The sequence below is a fragment of the Nicotiana attenuata genome, unplaced genomic scaffold, assembly GCF_001879085.1.
Source record: "Nicotiana attenuata strain UT unplaced genomic scaffold, NIATTr2, whole genome shotgun sequence".
NCBI lineage: Eukaryota > Viridiplantae > Streptophyta > Magnoliopsida > Solanales > Solanaceae > Nicotiana > Nicotiana attenuata.
In genome coordinates, this window is record NW_017670865.1 from 323,696 (window position 1) to 340,725 (window position 17,030).

The following is a 17,030-nucleotide window of genomic DNA, read 5'->3' on the forward strand; positions in this document are numbered from 1 at the left end:
GGAGGTAAAGTATCCCGACTGGCTAGCTAACATAGTAGTGTAGTTCCAAAAAAGAATTTCATATCTGTAGATTATAAGGATCTGAATAAGGCATGCCTAAAAGACTCGTTCCCATTTCCAAACATTAATCAAATGATTGATGCAACGGCCGGGCACGAGTTGATGAGTTTCCTCAATGCCTATTCCGGGTACACCCAAATCAAAATGAAGCCAAAGGATCAGGAAAAAACTTTATTCACAACGAATTTTGGCACATATTGCTACAATATGATACCCCTCGAGATTAAGAACGCCAGAGCCACTTATCAGAGGCTCGTGGACAAAATGTCCGAAAGACAACTAGGGAAAACAATGGAATTTTACATAGATGATATGCTGGTTATGTCTTTGAATGCAAGCGACCATCTGAAACACCACCAAGAAGCCTTTCACATCCTAAGGGAGCATAACATGAAGCTTAACCCCGAAAAGTGTGCATTCGGATTCAGTTCCAATAATTTTTTGGATTTCCTAGTATCAAAAAGGGAGATTGAAGTCAATCCCGATAAGATTAAAGCCATCTAGGACATTCCAGACCAGCTGACAAACGTGAAAGAAGTCTAAAGGCTAGCCGGAATACTGGCCGCTCTAAGTAGGTTCATTTCTCGGTCCTCGAAAAAATGCCATTACTTCTTCTCACATCTGAAGAAGAAAAAGAACAACAACAACTTCGAATGGACTCCAGAATGCCAACAGACCCTAAAAGGCTTGAAACAATATTTATCAAGCCCTCCCTTACTATCAAAATCGGAGGAAAGTGAACAGTTGCTAATATATTTAGCAGTCTCGGAGGTAATGATAAGTGTCATTCTAGTCCAGGAAGATGAAGGTATGCAATGTCCTATCTATTATGTAAGCAAAAGTTTAACGGGAGAGGAAACTCGTATACCTGCACCTTGAAAATTGGCCTTAGCACTCGTAGTCGCCACTCGAAAGCTTAGGTCTTACTTCAATGCCACTCGATAGCCGTGGTGATAACTTTTACCCTGCAGAATGTCCTTCACAAACCTAAATTGTCAGGTCGGCTGGCCAAGTGGGCAGTCGAATTGAGTGAATTTGACGTCGAATATAAACCCAAGACTGCAATTACATCAGGCCTTAGCGATTACATCGCTAATATCAATGACACCTGCTTTGGCCTCTTCCAAGGTTTTTCTCCTCATTCTATTCATAGAATGTGTTTTTGTCGATGATGTGGGAATCTGCTCGGTGCTGAAGTTCTGATTTAAGCCAATCAACCACGGTCGAAAGCCTATCCGGCTTGAATTTCGTGGACCTAAGGCTAAGATCATGGTCACAGATAGTGGTTATATGAAACTTATTGTGTTCCATGATCCTCTTATACTTATCCTCCATCTGGGCACACTTCTCCTCAGCAGCAGCAGTAACAGCCTCTTCAGCTTTGGAGTTCAAGGTTTCCTCCAAGTTATTCAATCTCTCAATGGAGGAAAATTCACGCTCGGCAGCAGCAAGCACAACATTCTAGACCTCAGAACATTTAGCCTTGGCTTCTTGAAACTGTACATTTAATTATAAGGCTTCTTGGTTGAGGTCCATCACTTCCTGCTCGCTTTGCTGCAATCGAGGATCTAACTCACCGGCTTTAGAAGCTTTTGCCTCCAGCACCAGAAGGCGAGCAAAAATTTGGTCCCTCTCATCCAACAGTTGATCCCGCTCGGACTTAAGCTTTTCTTTATCGGGGATCAACTTCTGAAGGCCCTCGAAAGTAAGGAAGTTGGACTGAAGCAAAAACCCAAGTTAGAAACCCTGTCGTAGCAAGTCAAGAAGAAACAAGCAGTAAAAAGAACAAGTATGTTACCGATTCTGCATTATGCATGGCACTATTTAACAAACACTCTCCCGAGAGAGAGTGTATTTTCTTTTTATCTTTTTCTGAAGCCAGCGCTTCAGATAGTTTGCAAGTTCCACCGGCCGGGACAATAGATGGCACTCGGTAGATACCGAGAGAGAGAGATACTCCTCCCCCTCTGGTGATCTACTGAAGGGGGCGAGTAATTGTGCCCCAAATTCCCATGGTCTGGGAACTGGGGAGGAGGGACATCCTCCTCTCGGGCGTCTGAGGTCGGTAGGGATGATCTAGCAGTTGCTGGTGATGAAGTTGTGGCCGGCGTGGAAGGAGATGAAGCTGATGGTGTTATGGGTTGGGAAGCAACTTGTCACGACCCAAACTGATGGGGCGTGACGGGCACCCCGTACCTTATTAAACCGAGTACCAATATAATGTATCTTTCGTATCATACTATCATAGGTAAATGAGCCGGAAAGGCTGTCGTGAGATAATTAGAATAAAACATGAGGGAATACTCGACATAGGATGACCCAACATGATATACAGACTAATACATATGACATACGGGCCTATAAGGCCGACATGATCCTTTGTCTACTCAAAACATAGGTCGGCAAGGCCATACAAGTATCCATATACATGAAATATGTCTACAAGCCTCTAAAGTACATAAATGTCATAAAGGTCGGGACAGGGCCCCGTCATACTAATCAATACTTGTCTAAATCATACTGACCAAATAGACAACTCCGGAGCAAGTGGAGTGCACCAACACCTTCCGCTGAGCTGATAGCCTACTAGGAGGACTCTCAACTTGTTTATCGGGATCTGCGGGCATGAAACGCGGCATCCCCAGGAAAAAGGGACGTCAGTACAAATAACCGAGTATGTAAGGCATGAAAGTAGTATATAAAAGGCATAAAAGAAACATAGAGTAAAGAACTCAACCTGTAAATCTGAATAGATCTGTGAATCATGAAAAATTTATAATGCCATGCACGTGCGTATAAATGTCATACCATGCACAGGTATATGCGTACATAACGTCATCAAGCCTCTATAGGCATCCCATCATATCATCTCGGCCACTGTGGGCAAAATCATCAACGTATACCACCTGATCAGGTGGTGGTGCGTATATAATGCCTTAACCTTTCCCAATATCCCATACACATATAATATACGCGTATATAACACCATCTGGTCATGGGTCAATATATATGTAAATGAATGCAATGCATAATAAAGTAAGTTAATAAGATCTCTTGGAACGTCATAAGATCAATTTGCCTTCGGATAAACTTTTGCAACTTACATATTTTTCTAAGACCCGTGAATAGAAGATATAATAATAGGACATATGGGGAATCAAGAACATAGGCACCCCTAGTACTTCTATGAATATAGTAATTTATGAAAGTTGTACGTTTGCTCGTTTCATTTGTATCATATGGATCCTGCCAAAAGAAAAAAGGGATAGGCTTAACATACCTTAACTCCATTGAGTCCTTAATACCTTCCAAGCAATGCTTCAAACAACTCAACTCAATCTACCATAGCATAAGGAGATTCAAAATCAGTGTTGAGTAAAGGCTAAAGTCCGCAACTTAAACTAGTAGCTCGTTTATGTAAATTTGGGCAGCATCTCCCCTGCAACAAGAGCCTCCTCCAATACCATATACCAACAACAATTACCAGATCAATCCATCAATACATAATTATCAATAAAAAGATACCATATAACAATAACAAGTCACAGCTACTTCACGACGGGCGGCAAACTCCGATTGTAATCCATATACCCATTATCACCCCTTATAGGCTTCTTAATTTAACTTAACAATGGGTGTGTTTGGTATAACGAAAAAAAAATTCCGTGAAAAATGTTTTCCAAGAAAATATTTCTTGGAAAACAATTAGTAACATTTTCCGGTGTTTGGTACGCAAATTAAGAAAAATGACTTCTCAAGAGTATTGATAAATAATTTAGATATAATAAACATGAAACCATAAACTTTCAAACTAACAACCTTCCGAATCCACAAATTTCATAAACTTTCGAGCCGCTAAACTTTCGAAATTGCGGAATTTCGAACCCGTAAACTTTATAATTTCTAAACCCGTAAACTTCCAAACACATAATCCGAACTCATAACTTTGGTACTTGTAAAATTTTGGACCTTTAAACCGATAAAGAAAAACTAAAACTGAAAAATATATTTAAAAAATATTTTTTTCCGGGGGAGGGGGGAGGGAGGGGGGAGGCAGAAAAATGAAAAAGCAAAAATTTGAAATTACAAAAAAAAAAAGTGAAAAAAAAAATCTTTTTAGTCCGGGGTGGGGGGCTGGGGTAGGGTAGGGGAGAGTGGGTGGTGCAGAAAACGAAAAACAGAAATTTGAAATTGCAAAAAAAAATAAGGTAAATTTTTTTTGGTAGGGGGTTGGGGTGGGGGGGGTGGAGGGTAGTAGGGTGGTGGTAACAGAAAACTGAAATTTAAAAAAAAAGCCTTTTTGGAGGGGGTGGTGGTTGGTGAGGCGGAGATGTGAGAGGAGTTTAGAAAATGTTTTCCATTCTCTTGATAAGAAAAATATTTTCCTCCAATTGGAGGAAAATGAGTTGATAATGAAAATGTTTTCCAAAACATCTAAGCCAACCAAACATGGGAAAATTGGAAAATATTTTCCGGAAAATGTTTTCCTTCGTACCAAACACACCCAATATCATTAACATGATAATGAAGTCATTCATCAATGATTCCAGCCTTATATCATATATCTATAACAAAGAAAACAATCCACAACTCCAATTATCCTCAATAAGCAACTTTATTCACTAGTTCATGTCTAGTCCATCCATTTAACTTAATCGATGTCAAAACAACCTTAAGAACATTCAAGAACATAATTTAATTACCTCCTAAAGTGGATGCAAGTCGAAATCCATGTTATATTTAGCTTACAACATCTCAACACACCCCAATCACTGCATACCCAAAACGACAACTATAGTAGTGTCAAACACCCCGAAAATGTTACAAAGAATGACTAATCCACCATTTTGCCATTATGTGGTGTTTCTCCACACCGTTTCTCCTACAAAAACTCCATTAAACAACAGCAAAATAGACAGCCCAAAAGCAACACGAAACAACCCACAAAACAGTCCACTACAAGTCAAATAACTCGAACTCACGGCTTCCGATCACCACCCCGTGAGTTCTAACTATTAGAAAATAAATTTATCAACCTTTATTGATATTTAAAAGCTTAAATACAGTAAGTAGGCATTTTCTTAACTATTAAATACCTTCCAAAATACAAACTACAAAGAAAAAGAGGGGCGATATAGCGATACTTACGTCGTAGGGATCGTTTTAGTGTTCTCGTTTCTTGATTTCGTGCCCGAGATGATAATCTTATTTGATACCCTTGTAGAGATCTTAAGGGTAAGTTTAGGGGTGTTACTTGGTCGTGCTCTCTGAAAAATGAAGAAAGAGACGAGATAAGGGATGTAAAATATCCCCTTTTTTAAAAGTCAAAAAGGTGCTACTGGAACCCTCTCAATAGCCTTCTTCATACGCTTATATCTTTTTATCTGACGTCGTATGAATGTACGGTTAAGAGCGTTGAAAACTAGATTCCAAGACCTTCAATTTGAAAAAACCTCATATAACACACGAAATGTATTGCTGAAAAAGCTTCATTACAAGGCAAATCCTTAGTTGGTTTTTCCGCAACTTAAATCCAATTTTTCCCAAATTTTATATTTTCTATCCAAACATCATATATAGTCATATCATGACTTTAAACTATTTTAAATCATGATTAACAAGTCTCATATTCATCTTAACTTACTTAAGACTTCGGTAAACCTTTTTTATCTATGTAGAAGGATTTCGTCCTTTTTGAGCTTATATTAGATAATCCTAAAATGACAGTGACGTCTGAAGTATGGGGTGTAACAACATGTTCCCTTAGAAACATTCGTCCCCCAATTTTAACTCTTAAAGGCTTGCGAAAATGGGGTGTAACATCGTTAAATCACTTTATATACTTTCAAAGAGGATCTCATTTTCAAGCTTACATCAATTGACTTACGACATACTTTTACGTACAAAAATATGGGGTGTAACACAACTGCGGGGGAGGCAGTGCTGGTTGTTGGTTGCTCACCAACCAAATATGGAAGAGGCATGGTACTTAGCCTCACAGTACCAGGAGCAGTAGTTGGGACCGTAAAGGGAGAGTTGGCATTCTCCACCAAGTCAAACTCTCCTAGAGCGCTTGGGCGTCGTCCTCGGTTGGTTTGTAAGTTCTTCAGATTGAGCATTTTGATGAGCTGGTGAAGGACGTTGTCTTCTTTGTAAGGAAGCCCCTTTATCACTGGCTTTCCCATCATCATCAATCACCATGGTGACTGCTATTGGCTCGGGCGCAGCTTTCTTCACCTTTTTATTCTTGCCCTCGATCGAGGAAGAACGCCGCCTTTTTGGCTGCTTGTTCTCCGGCCGAGGACTCCGAGAGGAAGCGCTAGCATCGAAAGTAGGTCCGATGGCGCCTGTTCGGGTAAGAGCCTCCAACAACAACCTTGTAGCCTCCACGGGATCAGCCAAAACGTCCTCCTCAGGGATGGTAACAGAGCCCGCGGGAGACCTCACTTCATCAAAAAGAGAGGTTAACCAATTTTCTTATGCACAAAAATGAAATGAGGACAGAATTAGTCAACTTACTATGATTCTTGGCCTTAAATCTGTATTTGGGAGCCAACTCTTTCTACCGGCGGGTCTCAGGTGTGGTGATGTCTAGAATCTTCTGAACTCACCAGTCCAGGCCTTCAACCCTTGGTGGTATCCACCAAGTTACTGAAATAATAAAAGAAAAAAGATCATTAACGACATAAAACAACATTTTTCATAAAAAGACAAACTATGAACTTACGTGTACAAGTCCATGACTCAGGGAAAGATGGAGTTGTGGCCAGGATGATATCCCTGGCGGCAACAACAACAAACCGCTCCATCAATCCACGGTCGTTGTCGTCATCCATGCTGGTGAGCAAAGCATGGTGGCCAAGTTTGCTGAAATCTATTACTCCCCCAAGAAAAATCTTTGGGGAGTAGATATTCATCATATGATCCAAGGTGAACTCCTCCTGGGTTTATTGACAGGAGCCGACGCAGACATGCTACCATTCCCCATACCGAAGGGCCCACCTGTGCCAAATAAACTTGGTATCATTGGCACATCTCCAAAATCACGGGGTCTAGTCCCCCGCTCAAAGAAAACGCACCCAAAGTGAATGGGTATGTATAAATATACATGAAGCCCTTCTTAGTGAAGTTTACTCGCTCTACCAGTTTGGGAGCAATGATGTTTAGGTCATGGCAATCACAGTCCTCTTTCACAGCAGGAATGTTGAAAGGACGGATAGAAGAAGGGTATATGCTAATAGCCCAAGTGCGAGAACTTGAAGAAGGAAACTTTTCTTCAAAGTCCTTGGCTGTATTGAGACGTTTGGGGATGGTGGTGCTCACCGTAGGGGGGCCAGCATCAACATTAATTTCTTTGTCTTTGCTCTCCTTCGAACCCCCACCGAAGAGAAAATCGAGGTTCTTGGAAGAGTTAGTAAAAGAAGCCACGATCGGTAGAAGATGATGAGAGTTTTTTGAAGAAGATTGAAGAAAGATGAAAGCGGCGAAGAAGTGAATGCAAAGAAGTTGAGAGAGTTTTGTAAAACTGTTAAGTGTAGTAAAGGAATATGTGGCTAAAATCGTGGAATGATTACTTCGAGAAATGGCAAAAATATTGTTAAATCGTGGAGTAACACGTGTTCGGGGTATTAAATGCGGAGAGACTTGAGTAACACGTGTTCGGGGTATTAAATGCGGAGAGACTTGTGTCTAATCAAGCATCAGAGACTTTCAGAAGTGTTCAGGAAATTTTCCGCCAAGAAAGGAATCTTCACCAACTTTCCTGTGACACAAAGATGTGCCACCGGAAAGCAGGGGGACTATCTGTATAGGGTAAAACTGGCTCACACTAAATACTCGAATGATAGAGTGACACGTAGAATCGGGACAGACGGAAGATGAAGTGAGTGAAAACCAAGACCGAGGACAACAGCTTCGATTGGCATCGGGCTGACCCCAAAGGGAACATTGTTAACGAGGGTAAACGAATATTTGCCACCAGATGACATTCAATAAAGAATATTTCCTCAGTATTAAATACACAATCCGATAAAGAGAATTTTGGCATTCATAGCCTGCCGTTACATATTCATCAACGACCCCCATTATTGTCATTAAAGAGAGGCTTGATCCTAGTACCTTGTTCCCTAGGTATATCTATAAATAGTGGTTTCAACAGCCATTGTAGGACATAAAATAAAATTTCTAACGAACTTATGCTACACATTATTCCAAATTTAATATTACTTTATTTTCTGTCCAGGGATATTTTTATTGCTGTGTTCGAAAGCCTTTGCTCCCGGAACCAAATTGTCTTCTATTTAGCTGTTTGTTAATCTTTTAGACTTGATGGAAGTAGTTATAATGTAAACACAAATTATTTATTAAGAATGTCCGACACTTTACTATTTGTAAGGAAGCTTCACATGTTCACTCTGACCAAGACTCAACTATCAAGTCAACCCACATTAGCTTTCCCTACACTAAACTATTGGACTAAAAGCTTCTTGTGCACAGTTTAAGAATCAAAACAAAACCTTTAAATAGCCTCACTTCATCCCAAAACACCTAACATCTTCTCAACATTAACAAATTTCACAAATTTATTCAGTGGCATTTAAATTCACGTGGTTCTAAGTTGAGAGTGTGAGGTCTCAAATATATATCTAACTCTATTTTTACTTATTTTTCACATATATATTCGAGTTCCGAGGAGAAAAATCACAGGGTTATATCGAACCTGTAGAAACCTTCTACATTCGCCACTCGGTCTTTTGTTTCCAAGATTTTTCAACCATGTTGAGTTCCACATTTGAGTTGATCTTTGTGGCTGCTTCTAATTCTCACATTCTATTTTGTTTCTGCAATTTAATCATAGCCATTTTACTACTTGAAAGCTCCAAACCAAGTTCAGAAGAGAACACCAATCTTGATTCTCACATGTCCAAGAGAAGAGAATCACTAGGCACTTCTAAGCCTAAATGTTGCAAAAGTATGAATCTTGATTTTGAAGTTAAAACAATGGACACTACATGTGTCTCATCATCACAAGAATTGTGTAAATTTCAAGTGTATAATTCATCTCCTATGATTGATATTTCTCATCAAGACACAAATTTCCAGAGTGATACAACAAAAGAACAGCCCGGTGGACAAGGTATCCTGCGTTCACATAAGGACAAGGGAAGTGCCGCACCCAAGGGGCGTGATATAACAAAAGTGGCAGTTGCTAAAAATGGCTCAACTGACAGTACAATGCATTTGTTAAAAATGAGAAAGGAAACAAATGTCAACAATTTTGAGAAAAGTGATGATAAAGAAGAGGATGAATTGAGGAGGAGAACTGAAGATTTCATTGAGAAGATGAATAAGGGTTGGAGGGCAGAGAAGTTGAGAACATTTTATCAAAGTCATTGACCTGTATTTTTGTTAGTTTGTTGACTATTAAATAGGTTATGTAAAGAGAATGTCATGTTGTACTAGAAGTTTAAAAAAAAAAAATAGGTTTTAAATAACCGAATGACAATTTTGTGAGGAAAACTTCATTATATTTTCTTTTCTTTTGGAAGTTGAAGAAAAAAAATTATATTAGACAAGATATATGCTTTTTATGATGTCATAATGAATTAGCCACTGATATTTGCATCAGAATAAGCTGCCTACATCACACTCTTTGAATGCGATCCTTTTTCGGATACTACGTGAACGCCAGATGTTTTTTATGATGTCATATTAGTGATGAAATTAGAGGGCACAACAGCATATTATCAAGCACATAAGGAATCTCTGGCAGTTAGAGGCAGAAAATAGACTGCTTTAATTGAAAAGGAGGTATCTCAAAGTCATTGTTTATTTGTATATGAATGAAATAATCCAATAAAAGAAAGCAATAATCTTACCTTTCATTCTGTAACTAACCATCAAAATCCTCAACAATGTCAAGATCCATTTTGGGTCAAGGCAGACGCTGTGTGAAGATTTTCCTCACACACCCAATATTTACACCAACTTAATAAATACATAACATTTATTTTTACATATATTGTTATCGAAAAAAAAAACTTATCTATACTCTGTTTACTAACCCAACAAACATGCAACACAAATTGTTACTTATTACTAACTAATAGTTAATTAACATACATTTTTGCGTCATTTTATAACCAACCATGACAAAATAATACAGTTTGGTAAAAAAAAGAAGCGCGAGCAAACATTTCCTTAGATTAATATATCATAGTCAATTAATAGACATTCTCATCTCAATTTATCATTTAACCATGATAAGTTAATGAATTTAAAAATGTAAACACCGAGTGTGGTGAGTAAGAATTTACCCCCCTTAGTGCTGATAGAATTTTACCTGCATCGATATACACCAAACCACCAGCAAGCCCTCAATGATCCCTTTTTCTTTTCTTTTTTTCCTACCTAAACATAATTCTTATTATAAATACCTTAAACTACAAATATTACAAATGAACAAATAGGAGATAACAAGATTGGAGAAAAAAAGAAATAAACAAATAAAAGATGGTTAACTTAACAAGTTATAATATGAACTTCATGTCATTTATATGAGTGCTAATACATGTATAATTATTTTACATTGAATTCGATATAAAAGAATACAGAAGTTAATGCAGAACTGATGTATGGTATTGCTGCTATTGAAAAAAAAAAACATCCACAATTAATGCAGGAAGGATTATTTCCAGTGATACAAGTAAATATGTAATCAAATGATCACTATAAGTATTGTCATCCCACAAAATTTGTTGGTTCTTATGTTTGTTAGACATGGACCATTAATCCTTCATCTATGGTAGAAATCCTAATGTGGTTTCGGCTTATAGCCATCGACAGCAAAGTTTCTTGTGGCAACAGGGAGAGCTAACCGAATTCCATCAAGTTCAGGTTTTGCAATTACTTGACAACCTAGACGTGACCTGAAGACAATGAATATAGCAGACATGAGAAGCTTCAAAGATCATGGAAAAATGCTAAAGAATATATAGCAAAGAAGCATACGTGTCACTGAGGCCAAACGCAAGATCCAACATGTCATTTTCGTCGTCTGTTGGATCTTCTAGCTTGTTGTAGTACTCCACATCCTGTCAAACATCAAAGTGTAGATAAGAAATGCAGCATATTTATGTCCTAGAGGTTTCGGTTCAGGGATAATAATGCAGCGCGTGATGTGTGGGCTAGCTGCACGTCACGAGTTTGAGCCATGCCGCAGCAAAAAGCTTGATATGTAAATGGAGATGAGTAGAGGGGCGAACCCATTATTCACCAAGTGAGAAACTGTGCACTAATTCGGTGTCGACTATTTCTCGATTATCAAAACAAATACAGCATATTTATAAGATCAGAACAGCCTAGAGGGTATTGAGGAGCACCCAGCCAAGCAGGAAGCAAAAGCCAATGACATTATCCTGATCATAAATACATACCATAACAATCACATGACACGTGGAACAGGCAAGTGACGCTTCACATGCTCCTGCATCAAAGCCCATAAAATTCAGTTAAGCTAACAGCAAAGTCTTTGTTGTTGTGCTTAGAACTTTTTATACCAAAAGAATATCTAAAAATGTTTTTATTTGACAATGTTTGTGCGTATCCGACAGAGTCCTAAACCACAATAAGGAGACATGCATGTGTCGGTCATATATTTTTGCCCGAAAAGTATGCATCTGCAGCTCATGGAATTTTTTTTCTAGTCCTGAAGTTGGAGTGTAAGTATTAACAAGAACATAAATGCTGTTGTTTAAGTTGATACGCCCAATAGAATTCTTCATGCACATATATACAACCACTGCCTCTAGAGGAAACCTTCCAGATGCATTACAAACTTAAACTCTTAGCATCAGCATCACCGCTTTATTAGTATCTCCAATTTGAAGATGGTGAGCGCCAATGCTACCGGTACTCCACTCGGAATCTTTTTGAGCCCAAACATATCACTAACTTTGAGACAACTTGGGGAACTATAGCACATTGTGCTCAACATGCATAATCCAATACTACTCTTTTCTTTTAATTTCTTATATTTTAAGCATCTTAATTGGTAATATTGCAAGATGAAGTTAGATTATAACACTAAGACATCCAATAGATGCATCCCAGCTGACTGAAAGTAGTACCTAGATTCACTAGGTCGCCTTAATCATCTTTAGAATATCAGCTAACTTGAGTAGTTGAGGATGATAAAATTCATTCAAGATATATGAGTCAAGACGCCTTAACAAAGCTGACCTTCAAGTTCAATGTCATTTTCATGTGCAGCTTCTAACATAGACATTCCGACAGGGACCTTAATATGCTGCTCTTCTCCATCCTTGTCGACAAAGGTTACAGATATTCTGCGCATCACAAAAAGAGACATTGGAAATTAAGTTTGTGGTAACTAAATCAGTGTGGCGTAATCTTGTGACATGCCATCAGCTATCTTATATATGCTAGCCAAGATAAGATAGACAGCAACGAGGTTCAAGTTTGCCATCTTATGGAAAAGGCTTGTAATTCTGTAACAAGGAAATTATGTGGAACAGTGTAACATAGATATCAAGAAACATAAGTTTGAGGAGAAAATGCTGGGTCACTTGTATAAGAAAATTCCCCCAGTTATATCATGCATTGGATGCAGAAAACAAAATGAGATATTCGCCCAAAATTATAGGCTGATTTTGGGCTCATAGATCCCGATTAGTAAGAGTAAATGTGATTTTGTTGTTTAATCCTAGTTTGGAAAAGAACAAATCTATGTTTTTGTTGGATCAGCTTTGATCAAGTAGTAACTTAAATACAAATTGGATTTTTCACCAACACATGCCTAAAGCAATATCAATCTGGATTAAAGTTAATTTAAGAAGGGCCTTACCTTATGCATATATTAATAGACTTTTCTTCCTGTCCATATATACGTTCATGAACTACTTACTGCTAGTTTGGCAAGTTTATATGGCACTACTTCAAATGGAACTCGTGTAAAGTATTATTGCAAAGCATACTTCAATAAGATCTGGACCAAACCAGATCTGAATCAATTCGGGAAAAGAAAGAGAGAGAAGTTAAAAAAACCAAAGCTAATCTAATTTACTCCAAAATTAGAAATTTTCCTAAAAGAACCTAACAGACCTTTGAAACTCAAATTCAATTCAAGATTTCCCCTTTACCAAGTAGTTCACTAATCTAATTCGCCTTTTTGTAAAAGACATTAGCAACTAGCAACATAACCTCATCTCCTGTTTAAGGAAACGCCAAGTACAGTTCAAAGGGAAAAACAAGAGGAGAAGAGAAAAGGGAACGGCATAACCCATTCATGCAAGAACAACTTACTTTTGCTTTTCCTCATTTCCTGCAGTAGCGCAGAATTGTTCATGCCTCTGAAGCACAAAACAAATTTTAGTTCGTCAATCAGAGGTGAAAAAATGATGTTACAAAGCAAAACCTTTTCCTCACTCTGAGAAAGAAAAGCAAAGGACAAAACAAAAACCAACAAGATGGGGTGCTAAAGATTGTCACGGAACATAAGCAACTAATCAACAGTTCCTAGAGAAGTACCAACTATTACATTTATCTAGCGAAGCTACTGACCAAGACCTGTGTAAAAGGATGCGACGAGTGTGTGTATGAAGTCCTTGCGATACAAGCTAATGGAGCTGCAGTTCACCAACAAATAAAATTCAGAATATTAAGTGAAAATAACTCTCTTCAACTTTAATATAGTAGTACACTGATCTATATCTATGGCAACATAAAACATCGACATTATTCCAAAGAACTGCATTTTAAAGGTAATTTCTTTAACTACTGCATGGTAAAATTAATATTTTGATAAGTCAGAAGTATTTTAGTAATGGCAAACCAAACAGGGTGAAAAGTAAATAATGGCACACCAATACAAAGTCAAAACTATGCAGTGTGTGAGTCAACCACCTCCATCTATCAGGTTAGCCCAATTGCCCGTGTGAAGAAGTCTTTCCGTGCATCAGAAGTATAAAATTAAAAAAATAAAAAAAAAGAGCTTTTTATATTTTTCTGCATCATTCTCATTGGTATATGATAATCTCCTCTTTCTTTCGACCCATATGATCTGAAGGAGGTACAACGATGTAGTTCTCCGTTATTCAGTGATAAGAAAAGCGACCGCTTCCTCGCTTTAAGCGAGAAGCGAAGCGGAGCGGAAGGGTCGGCGCTTCTGCCATTAAAAGTGACTCTGGTAAAAAAAGCGACCGCTTCTCGGTAAAAAGCGAGAAGCGGTGAAGCGAGAAGAAGCGAGCGAAGCGAACGCTTTTTTAATTAAAATACCCAAAGCCCTATTTAATTAAAAACCTTGCATTCTGTTTACTCTGGACTCTTCAGCAGCGAGATTAAACTAGCGAGAAACTAGGGTTCTCACAAAAGCAACGATTTCTTCCTCTCTTCTTCATTAACTTCAAGCAGCAATTTCTCTTCTTCAAACTAGGGTTCTTCTTCTTCAGTTCTTCTTCAAGAGTACAACAGCATCTTTCAGGTATGTTCTGCACTTTTTAGTTTCATTCTTCTTCTTCTTCTTCTTCTTCTTCTTCTTCTTCTTTTTCTTTTTCTTTTTCTTTCTAAACGTCCAAAAAGCTCCGAAATGCTGGCGAATTTTTTTCAGAAAAATTCTGCCCAATTTTTTCCAGTTTCTGCCTAGTTTCTGCCCAATTTCTGCTCATTTTGTGCTTTAATTGATGCTACTCTTTAGTTTTTTAATTGAAGTATTGAACATTTGCTTACAATTACATGTGCTGTCTATGCAGTATTTATTTTAATTTTTTTTTTTAATTCCGCTTCACTTAAAAAAAGCGAGCGCTTCACTTCTCGCTTCTCGCTTTTCGTGAAATGGGGGTTGTCGCTTTTCCTCGCTTCACGCTCTTCACAACACTGCCGTTATTGAGGTCAATATGGACTCCAATAGTGAAGAGACCAGTTTCTTCTCATACCAATCTTGCACCTTGAGAAGCAGGGTCAATAAAGCTAGCATCTGATATATTCTAGATCCATATGTAATAAATGAGACGTATATTCTTGATATGCATTTTGGGTATGAATGATGACAACCTGAGGCAGGAAAGCTACCTTGAAGCGTGAAGATGACATGCAACTATAGTATGACCATTAGTTCCATGACCAATATCAGGTAAATTTCAGGACAAGGTTTCTTTCAAGGTGAGAGAGTTGTAACACCCAAATTTCTATACATTGTCATATGCATCATAATTAGCATTCTTATGAAAAAGAATGTGTGAACCATGGGTGAATTTTGCACTTGAAATACAAAATATTGTTTTACTGAAAAGTCTTGTACTAATAGAGAATCTATAATCCTTGCATATTGGTTACAAAGTTGCAATTCGAATTGAGGAATGTTTGATCCTACTAGGTAATATCGGGTGACGGGCACTTAGTGAGCTATAGAGATAAATTAATGACCCAATAATAGACTTTGAAATCATCTTGGAGAGCGATTGTTACATTATTTGGGACCTCAAGGACTATCCTCTACATTCTCCACGAAAAAGGAGGGTTTTCGATGCAAATCACTTCATTTAATTTGAACCATTAGATCATTTATTTAACCAATTCTGAACTGTTGGATCTAAGAGGACACTTTTTCACACTACCCTTCCCGTCTTTTGCGTTCAAGACCCCATTTTTTTCAGTTTACCTTCGTCTTCTTTGTTTCTTCATTTCCCTCATTGAAGCTCCCAATAGCGTAAACCCTAACACTCACCTTTTCTTACCAAAACCCAACTTTATTGCATAAACTCCTTTCTATCAAATGTATCAATCACCTAAACCAATAAGCTAGGCTTGTTTTGCAAGAATCAGATGGATTGAAGAGTATTTGGAAGCCCAAGGCCTGGTTACGAGAGAACTTCCTCTTCCTCTCTTTTATTCATAACTCGAATGATGCATGCTCGGGCTATCCTTATGATGGTTTTGCAAGCTTTCCTAACTTTGAAATTTTGCTGAGGACAATCCTTAAAGTAGCCAGTTAAATAATCTTTGGGAAATATTTTACAAATTCTTAACTACAGGGGCAGATGTAGAGTGTAACTTATGTCTCTTCATCTGAATCCATTAGAGCTTTGGCTTAAACCCGGTATAATAAGTGGTAAAAAATTTAGTAATAAGTACAAATAATTGATTTCGAACCCAATAAATCAAATGAGTTATGATAATTGATAAAATCCCGAACTCAAACTCTTAGTTGGTATGTCTTAGATTAAATATGCTAGCTTAAACGAAGAGGTTTTATAGGATTGAAACCGAACCCGAAAATGAAAAAGGCCATAACTTTACTGGAATTAACAAAAAAAAAAAAAAAAACAGATACAAATAAGGCTTATAAAACGTACCACTAATAGAATTCAAAGGAAACAAATTCCTAATTGGTTTCCAGGTTGCCGTGCAATAACTCCTACAACCCACTTTCAGAAATGCCTCACAAGTCTGTAATTAAAATAGCAATTCTTCAAAATTCAGGCATTAAATTTATGCATATACGTTAATAGAAATCTTTAATTATGCAATAAACTATTGCAGAACAACATACAGAGGAAGAATCATGGATTAGAAGGGAGGAAAGAGAGCAGCGGGTGAGCCGGTGGGCAAGTCGGAGCACCATTTCAAGATGCAATGGGGTCCGATTTCAGGGTTCAGTGGTATGGTTTCTGCAAAAACCCACCTAAAACCCCTGGTTGAAAATAGAGAAAGTTGCCTTTCCTTTCCGACCTTTATACCCTGTTTGAATTGCGTCTTGCTATTGTAGCCAAAAAAATGTCACTCGGTCTTCTTTATAAAAATAGCCTCGGTGCTACATACTTACCAAAACAATTCTTATTGTTGTTCTCCTACCCAAGAAAGAAGGGCCATCCTCTTCTTTTTCTTTTTTTTTCTTGCAATAAATTATGAATAAAATTGAAAACACATTTCGTAGATTATATTGAAGGTGAGAA

The 17,030-nt window shown here is 37.9% G+C and overlaps 1 protein-coding gene across 2 annotated transcripts; it reads right to left on the bottom strand.

Annotated features, from left to right (window-relative positions):
• Positions 1-10,581: 10,581 nt before the first annotated feature.
• On the bottom strand, positions 10,582-16,791 carry LOC109244027 (adrenodoxin-like protein 2, mitochondrial). Of its 2 annotated transcripts, none has more exons than XM_019411054.1 (8): positions 16,628-16,791; positions 16,431-16,524; positions 13,648-13,706; positions 13,384-13,430; positions 12,301-12,407; positions 11,496-11,545; positions 11,071-11,153; positions 10,582-10,988 (listed from the first exon to the last, which is right to left on the bottom strand). In XM_019411054.1, exons 1-8 carry the CDS (start codon positions 16,697-16,699, stop codon positions 10,874-10,876), a joined length of 627 nt encoding a protein of 208 aa, XP_019266599.1. In that variant the 5' UTR covers positions 16,700-16,791; the 3' UTR covers positions 10,582-10,873. The 2 variants fall into 2 exon arrangements, with proteins under 2 accessions (XP_019266599.1, XP_019266598.1); XM_019411053.1 differs by having other exon boundaries at positions 13,642-13,706.
• Between the last annotated feature and the right edge of the window lie 239 nt (positions 16,792-17,030).

Bases quoted from the DNA above. Each gene is read 5' to 3' on its own strand.
- LOC109244027 (XM_019411053.1), bottom strand. From the start codon at position 16,699: ATGGTGCTCCGACTTGCCCACCGGCTCACCCGCTGCTCTCTTTCCTCC. The intron at 13,431-13,641 runs GTCAGTAGCTTC...TTTGTGCTTCAG, and splicing joins ATCCTTTTACACAGGTCTTG to AGGCATGAACAATTCTGCGC. The intron at 11,154-11,495 runs GTATGTATTTAT...GATGTTTGACAG, and splicing joins CGTGTCATGTGATTGTTATG to GATGTGGAGTACTACAACAA.